Source organism: Balaenoptera borealis (assembly GCF_965194805.1).
Source record: "Balaenoptera borealis genome assembly, chromosome: 15".
NCBI lineage: Eukaryota > Metazoa > Chordata > Mammalia > Artiodactyla > Balaenopteridae > Balaenoptera > Balaenoptera borealis.
Genome location: NC_138871.1, coordinates 71,768,368 through 71,777,685, shown reverse-complemented (window position 1 = coordinate 71,777,685; position 9,318 = coordinate 71,768,368). Strand labels below are relative to the sequence as shown.

The window sequence follows — 9,318 nt, the reverse complement described above, 5'->3', positions numbered from 1 at the left end:
CTTTGAACATAGTTCTAAAGTCAATGTAATGGTTCTCAATATCTCTGGCTTACTACAAATTTTTCCATTTAAATTGCACCAAACACTCTACTACAGATCTCTCATCCAAATCACTTCATCACCACCATCACTGCCACCTTTGAAATTTAAAACATGTAATGGGAGTTCCCTGGTGGCCTAGTGGTTAGGATTCCAGGATTTCACTGCCATGGCCCGGGTTCAGTCCCTGGTTGGGAAACTGAGATCCTGCAAGCCGTGGGGCGCGGCCAAAAATAAAAAAATAATAATAATAAAATGTAAAACATGTAAGACTGTTAATTAAATACTTGAATAATGCTTTTTATAACTAATGTACTTATATGAGACAAATATAAGATCAGTAGGGACACAATCCAGTGTAGTGAATGTGAATGAGCATTCAAGTTCAGTTGAATCTCAACCCCATTATTTCTCTGTCTGATGTCCTTAGTTATTGGAACCAGTCTACACTCTACATTTAATCAGCCTTTTGGCATAATTTTATAATTATATAATAATTATGAATCTTATTTTGCTTTTTCAGATTGTTTATAGCAATCTTATATCAATTTGTATAGCTCTCTCACATACACACAACACCCCAAATCACGTATGTACATATACATATATATTACTGAATGAAGAATTTTATTTATCTGTTGCTATATCATTGGTCAGGAATACAACCCCATTTTAATAATGCTCCCTAAAACAGGATAACTCTACAATGCAGGTACCAAGAACACAATGAAATAGGAAGCAGATACTGCCTATACTCAGTAAATAATTTTAATATATCCTTTCTGAAACTGTTCCTAGAACATCTGACCTTAATGCCTATGAAATAAGTTTAAGACTTACTTCTCCTGGTCCTCTTGATCTTATAAATATACAGTTTCCTAATTTAGGTCAAAGTTAAACTTTCCATTTGTCAAACCACTAATTTTCTGATCTCATTATTCTGCATCTGAAAATATTAAAAGATTTACTTTTGTCTATTCCTTTCACATTTACTTCTACCTATTCCTCCTACAAACAGAAACCTTTTCAACACTGAGGTTTACTTTAATCCTTCACTTTATAGATGGTAAAACAAACAAAAAAGAGTAGAGTGTTCCAGAATGGCCATCATCAAAAAATCTACAAACAATAAATGCTGGAGAGGGTGTGGAGAAAAGGGAACCCTCTTGCACTGTTGGTGGGAATGTAAATTGATACAGCCACTATGGAGAACAGTCTGGAGGTTCCTTAAAAAACTAAAAATAGAACTACCATATGACCCAGCAATCCCACTACTGGGCATATACCCTGAGAAAACCATAATTCAAAGAGAGACATGTACCTCAATGTTCATTACAGCACTATTTACAACAGCCAGGACATGGAAGCAACCTAAGTGTCCATCGACAGATGAATGGATAAAGAAGATGTGGCACATATATACAATGGAATATTACTCAGCCATACAAAGAAACGAAATTGAGTTATTTGTAGTGAGGTGGATGGACCTAGACTCTGTCATACAGAGTAAAGTAAGTCAGAAAGAGAAAAACAAATACCGTATGCTAACACATATATATGGAAACTAAAAAAAAAAAAGTGGTTCTGATGAACCTAGGGGCAGGACAGGAATAAAGACTCAGACGTAGAGAATGGACTTGAGGACACGGGGAGGGGGAAGAGTAACCTGGGACAAAGTGAGAGAGCGGCATGGACATATATACACTACCAAATGTAAAATAGATAGCTAGTGGGAAGCAGCTGCCTAGCACAGGGAGATGAGCTCGGTGCTTTGTGACCTCTAGAGGGGTGGGATAGAGAGAGTGGGAGGGAGAGGATATGCGGATATATGTATACATATAGCTAAATCACTTTGTTATACAGCAGAAATTAATGCAACATTGTAAAGCAATTATACTCCAATAAAGATGTTAAAAAAAAAAGAAAGAAAAAAAAGAGTAGAGTGTTTTCTAGATTTTGGCTACTAGAAAAAAGAAAAAAAAGTTTTAGTGTCACCATTCTCTTTCTAAAATTCATTTTTATTTAGACTGAAGTCTTATACATTTGCCAGAATCAAATAAAAATACCAAGCCACTAATATACTAATCCCTTCAGAACTCAGAGCTCTATTGATTAAACTAGTCTTTACATCTTTTAAGTACTTTCACATACCTAGTTAAGGCTTGAAATGTTTATTATAAATGAGCAAATATACTAATTTATTATAGGAAAATCTAAACAGTAAATGCAAATTTTTCCTGTCACAATCTCCCAATGATTATTTTATCCAAAGAGATAATTCAAAAAGTACTCATGACATTCTAGAGACTTAAAATTAATTAACATAATTAGAGTTGGGATCTGCTTACCTATAAATAAAATTTACCATCCTTCCTTAAATAAAAGAGGTCCTGAGGTAGTACTAATCAAGTAGAACAAAGTAAAATAGTCTTTTGTGAAGGACCAATTTCCCCACCACCCAAAAAAACTATTTCTAGAGTTTTTTCTTTAGAGGGAAACGACCAGCAGTCACAATTACGAAGACATACTGTTAAGTGAAAACACTCAACAAATAAAATGTGCTTTTATTTATTCACTAACTTTTTTTCACAGTTCCAACTAAAACACATACAAGTTGAAGACTCATCAACCCCCTAACACAAAACATTTACAAAACAAATGCACAAGGTTTACAAAACAAATGTGTAAGACTGAATAAACAATAGGACCCAGATTGGGGGAAATAAATAAAAAAGACTGGATGGTAATATACCAAATGTTAACAGAGCTCTGAGGAGTGAAATACATGATTTATTTCCTTCTTTATACTAAAAATCTATAATTTTCCACTAATTTTCCCACAGTGAACACTTATTACTTTTATATTCAGAAAACTCCCCTTTAAAAAATAAAACACAACACATAATAAAGGTTCATTTAGAAGGGCTCTCCATGTTGTGTAAGTATTACTGACATGATTCACCATTAAAGATAATGCCTCCAGTCCTTCTCACTTCCCAACACTAAAATGCTGTTTTATATCCTATTACTTTTCTGCTGCGCCCTCAAAGATGGAATAAACCTTACTTTTCCAAACCTTTCATTTCCACATAGTGGACGCTTTTAACTTTTTCATAAAACGTAACTTCTCATTCATCCTCAATATTCTATTTTTTTAAACCTACCTCTAAATTTCGTTATAATAAATTCAGAAGGAAAAAAAAAGATGGTTTTATCCACTAATTACAACTTCGTGAGGTCACCATCACTTTAGCTACGGAAAAGTCAAGGCCGGGTAAACTACAGGTCCCACCATGCATTGCTGCCTTGTTCAGAGTAGGTCTCTACGGAAACAGAAAAAAAAAATTCTACAAGTCCCACCTGTTACTTCGTTTCTAAACACCTCCTGCACTTTCAGCTCCAACAACAAACGTAAAACAAGAGCCTCGTGACCTCCGGCCTGATCCGGGAGCCCAGACAGGCAAGGGGCCCGGGGTCAGGCGGCGTGTCCGCTACAGCGGGTCAATTCTACCCAGCTCCAGCGCTCCCCTCTTCTTTCCGGGGCTGGGTACACGCACAAGCCTTCTCCTATCTGCATCCAATGGGGGCTCTTCAGCCACACAAGGGAGAAGAACCGGTTACTGTGCAAGCCCAAGAGACTTCCCCATGCCGGGGCGGGGGCTACCACAGAGCGGGGGCGAGAGCGTCGTGACCCCGAGAGGCAGCTTCAAAACACCAAGAGGACTCGTCGCAGATGCAGGGAGAAGCCACAGCCCCGCGGCGACCCTCTTCCGCCGGGCGCCTCCATTCCCACAGGGACCACAAACCCGACACTAACCTCCGCCCTCGCCGCGCGGTTTTGTGCCCCCTCAGCCGGGTCGCAGGGCCAGTGACCTCCCTTCCCCTGCAACCGGCGGGCGGCGAGGGAACGAAATCCTCCCGGCCTTCCCGTCCGCTCCCTCCTCCTTACCGTCTTGGCGGCCTCCGCCCAGGTCCTGCCCTTCTTCCTACGGCCCTTTTCCCTCATGTCGGGTCTTGAACTGACTGGGAGGCTCCCGTGTCCGGGCTGCGGCCGCCCTCCCTGCCTGCTCTGCCCTGCGCTGTTTTTCCCGCGGTGCCGGGAAAGATGGGAGAAAGGGGAAGTCAGGCCGGAGGAGCACCCAAGCAGAGGAAGCGGCGGGGGTGGTGCGCGGGGGGCGGTCTATGGGGCGGCCGGTCCTCCTGCTGCCGTTACCACTGCTACCGCCGCTGCCATATTGGGTCCTTACTGTACAGGCAGCCGCTACGGTCATGTGACCGCTCCCGCGCGGCCGTCACTACTGTACGCAGCCGGCCGCGCGAACGAGCGCGCGCGCGCCCCCGCCTCCCGCGCGGGGATGCAGGGAGAGCGAGCCGGCCAGCCGCCGCGCCTGGCCACTCCCCCGCCCTCCGCGCTCCGCCTCGCCTAGAGAGCATGCGCATCGGGGAGGTCCGACGCTACGCTGCGTCGGGCGTCTTGCGCTTTTGCCTACAGCGAAAACCTGCCTGCGGAAGCGGAACTTGATCCGGCCCGGAAGGTTTATTGAGTGGATTCTGACCGCGTGCGGCGCCGCGGTGGCTATAGAGATGGGGGGAGACCCGGGCTCTTCTCTCTAGGGGCGACCCTCCCAACTATCACTTTCAGTAAGCCTCGAACTTTCATTTTTTATTTGTCCACGTTCATTTTTAGAAAGGTTATCATTTTGAAGATTTACAACAATTTTCGTCCACTTTTTTAACCCCCTTTGGTAGATGAAGCAATTTGAGATTGAGTGACGCCAAACTCACGAGTCTAGACTATGGTGAAGCCAAAAATCAAACTACGAGCTCAGAGTCCTTTCCGTCTCTCCAGAATGCCTCTCAGTCTTAGGTGACCTTTATTTTAAGGCCACCAGTAACTACATTCACGCTTTTACATGCGAATGTCTCATCAAGGACACAAATGATGTCTTTTTTATCTTGGTGAGCTCGCTCCCTGGCACAGTGCCTGTACATATCAGGAGCCCGGTAAATATTTGCTGAATGATTCAGCTGTATCTGTGGTCAGAAACAATTATTTGTAGTGTCCATAACAGCCTCCTGAAAGATCCAGAATGTGGCATCTCCCATCGCATTTCCATGTCTTTATACTTAGCAAAGTACAGAATGTGTAGTAACGCCTACTGATCTCCCAAATCCACCTGCTTCCAGAAGCTGCTTCCGATCTACTAACTTACTATTTTCTAAAATAGGACAGAGAGTTGAGCTGTTTATTGGGAGAAAAGACAGTTGAGAACAATACTTAACTTGGAGTCCATGGATAGGTTTCAGAAGTTTATGGACCCCCCTAAAATTATGGGCAATATTTTGTGTGTTGTGCATTTTCTGAGAAGATTCATATAACTTTTCCTCAAGTTTTAAAAGGGGTCTGTTACACACACGCACACAAAGTCTTAATAGGGAGTTTGAGAGGCATTTAGATACTTCCTTATTTTTCTCCTTCAGTCATTGATCAGACAGCCGCATATCAGCAATTCATAATAGATATATTTTCCCAAATTTCTTTAGTCAGTCATAGCACTACCCGTAACATGCAGGGCATGTACCATCTCACTCTAAAGCCTATGCCAATAGTCAGTTCAAGAAGCACCTCTCCATTCCCAGCTGCTGGCTGGGACTTGCCATCTAGCCCTGTTGCCTGGGCACTTTACCTCAGCTTGTTTTCAGATCCTGCTAGGACAGATATTCCCACTGTCCTTACTTTGATTTTCTGGAGCTCCATTCCCAGATTTTAATTTCAAGGGTAGGGACTGTGGTATTGCAGTTCCTACTTTTTAATCTTCCACAGATCTGAATGGTTATTATTATCATTATTATTATTATTAAATTATATATAATTCCCCAGAGAGTATTTTTGTCCCAGTGTGTATTGATTCAATTTGTTATGCCTATTTGCATCTCTCATATCATTCCCACTCTAGTTCTGGATATCCCTAAATGTCCTGTCTCTACTCCCACCCTACTCAAACCCACTCTTCATAGGATCCCAGATTGTTCTTCTTAAAGCCCAACCCTCCCCCATTACGACACCCTCCATAATTCCTAATAAAGTCAAATTTCTTAGCCCTACTTCTGCTTTTGTCTTTTCATTTGACGAATAATATTGATTCATACATCATATAAAAATTAGCGGCCACCAGTTGCAGTCCCACCCTGTCTCCCTTCAGCCCCTAGATTTTCCTATAAATTTGCTAATCCTAACCGCCTTCTCCTTACTATAGGCTAATCCTTCCTTCAGTACACTGCATACCATACTGTATACAGGAGCCCAGGCTTCTCACCATCTTTGGAATGTTAGTTCATAAAATACGCCTTTTTAAAAAATTTTCTAGCTCTGACTCCCCTCCACCATTTTCTACAAACCTACTCAAGATCCTTCTAGATTAAATAAAGAAATCTCTTTACCCTACCACCTTACTCCACCAAATTATTTTTCTTTCTCTTCTTCACCCATAAATATCTTGAAAGCGTGGCCTACACTCACAGTCTCCACCTCCACAGCTTCCACCCACTCTTCTGCCCTTCTAAGTGTAACGATACTCTCCTCTACATTAAAAAATAGAGGTCTGACTCTTGTGTGGTAAAGTGCACGACCTGCTTTTACAAACTTTAGCTTAGGGTACTACAGAAAATGAAGTCAAGAATTTTCAGGCTACAGATATCCAGCCCCATGCCTGTCATGCTCTATCTTGGAATCCACATGAGACTTTTATTTTCAAAATAAAAATAACTATTTTTCATGTTTACAAAATTTCTCATAAAAAGTCCATAGATATTCATTACATCTGTAGAAGCAGAGACTGAGACTTGACCCCTTGTGCAATTAATTTATTGAAGTGCTCTCAGGAGAAACCTATAAGGATTTGAAGGAAACATGATAGGAAAAGAAGCTAAGGATAAATTGGAAGATTGGGATTGACTTATACACACTGCTATATATAAAATAGATAACTAATAAGGACCTATTGTGTAGCACAGGGAACTCTATTCAATACTCTGTAATGACCTATATGGAAAAAGAATCTAAAAAAGAGTGGATATATGTATACGTATAACTGACTCACTTTGCTGTACCCCTGAAACTAACACAACATTGTAAATCAACTATACGCCCCCCAAAAAAAAGAAGCTAAGGGAAGATGTGGTTTCAGCCTGGTACCTCAGCCAAGCATTAATGGCCCCACAGAATTATCCCACCTTGAGATATGAGGTGAGGCTTCGGTATCTGCTCATCACTCTTATACTCAGGCCTTCCCTGGTGAGAAAGGGGGTCAGTTGTAACCTCCCAGGCATTTCCAGGAAAGATAACTCTTGTTGACCAAGGGCAGTTCTCTAGAGAAAAATGCAGTTATGAGTCCTCTGCTGCCAATACAGCAGCTGGAAGATATGTACACTGGAAATGAGTGTGGGCAATGCAGCAATAGGGTATTTCAAAATAAAAAGAAGAAAATTTAAATTCCACCACAAAGAAATTACCCAGATTATTTTCATATTTTGTTTATGACAAAATAGCATGTATAATGACAATTTTATATTTATTTTACGCATATACATATATATCTTTTAATGAAAATGGAATTATATTATGTATGCTGTTTAATCATATTTTTTTAATTTATTTATTTATTTATTTATTTATGGCTGTGTTGGGTCTTCGTTTCTGTGCGAGGGCTTTCTCTAGTTGCGGCAAGCGGGGGCCACTCTTCATTGCGGTGAGTGGGCCTCTCACTATCACGGCCTCTCTTGTTGCGGAGCACAGGCTCCAGACGCGCAGGCTCAGCAATTGTGGCTCACGGGCCTAGTCGCTCCGCGGCATGTGGGATCTTCTCAGACCAGGGCTCGAACCTGTGTCCCCTGCATTGGCAGGAAGATTCTCAACCACTGTGCCACCAGGGAAGCCCTAATCATATTTTTATACTTAAAATATATCACAGACTGTATTTCCATTTTAATAAATATGGACCTAGAAGGACCGGAGATACAGTAATACAATACCTGGTATTTCCATGTGGAGGAAATGCCCTAGAGTAACCATCTGGCCTCTTGCTCTGTCTCTTTTTTTTTTTTTTTTTAAGATTTTTTTTTTTTTGATGTGGACCATTTTTAAAGTCTTTATTGGATTTGTTACAATATTGGTTCTGCTTTATGCTTTTTGGTTTTTTGGTCCCAAGGCATGTGGGATCCTAGCTCCCCGACCAGGGATTGAACCCGTACCCTCCTGCATCGGAAGGTGAAATCTTAACCACTGGACCACCAGGGAAGTCCCTTGCTCTATCTCTTACTCATTCCCTAGTCTGAAGAGGCATGAGGTGCCTGTATACCTGGGGAGTGACAGCCATTGATCCACATTTCTTGTTTGATGCAGCTAATCTATTGAAAGACTATAAAGAATTCACCCCCATTGCTTTCCTGCCTGCCCTGGACCATTATGAGGCACTGTATCTGATTAAGTACGTCTTCTCTGCACAGCTAAACTTTCACTAAGATGAGGTATCCTAAGGTCTAGACTTGGGGAAATTGGGGACAGGAAGTGCTAGCAAGCCCATTTGGCCCTCACATCTAAGCTGTTTTATCTACAACAGTTTTATCATTGTGAAGGTGATATTTTTATCTCCATCTTATTACCTCCTCTATGTATCTTTCAATTTTTTGCCAAACTTGGGCAGATTAACAACCTCAAACTCCAACATGCAGCATAATTTTAAAGAGCTACATATAATTCCAGTGTTTGGATTATGTATAATAATTTTAACCAATCTCCTCCAGTTAACATTTCCTTTAACCAACATTTCAGTGCTATTATAAATAATACTGAGATAAATACCCTTGCTACTCTTTCATGGAAAGAGATCTAAGAAATATTAAAGTGAAAAAGGCAAGGTATAGAATCATATGCATGGTATGGTCCCATTTGATGAAAAAAAGGGAGAGGATAAAATAGATATTATTTTTGGTTACCAAAGGATGACTGCAGACCACCACAAAATCAATCAATTGCCATGTGTGGTGAAGAATTACACACTTTTTGAGAAAAACACTCCTGGCATGACACTGAGCCCCAGTAGAGATAGAGCTCCTGACCATGCAGCCAGAAAACTGTCTACTATGAGCTTGATTCTGTCAGTCACCTCTACCAAATCATAATGTCAGATGGGTCGAATAGCAACTCACTGTAAGATGCAAGTGTTCCATCTGGGACTGGGCACAAGCAGGCTGGAGAGCATAAGTAAGCTACACAAATCA

At 41.3% G+C, this 9,318-nt stretch overlaps 1 protein-coding gene across 2 annotated transcripts in view; it reads right to left on the bottom strand.

Moving 5' to 3' along the window:
• Positions 1-4,395, bottom strand: part of ASXL2 (ASXL transcriptional regulator 2) — a 138,622-nt gene extending 134,227 nt beyond the window's left edge. The window contains exon 1 of one of the 2 annotated variants that reach the window (XM_082356866.1): positions 3,989-4,395. In XM_082356866.1, coding sequence (XP_082212992.1) covers positions 3,989-4,045 — 57 coding nt within the window. In that variant the 5' untranslated portion in view covers positions 4,046-4,395. The remainder of the gene's footprint in view (positions 1-3,988) is intronic. The other variant, XM_082356867.1, reaches the window with a different exon arrangement.
• Between the last annotated feature and the right edge of the window lie 4,923 nt (positions 4,396-9,318).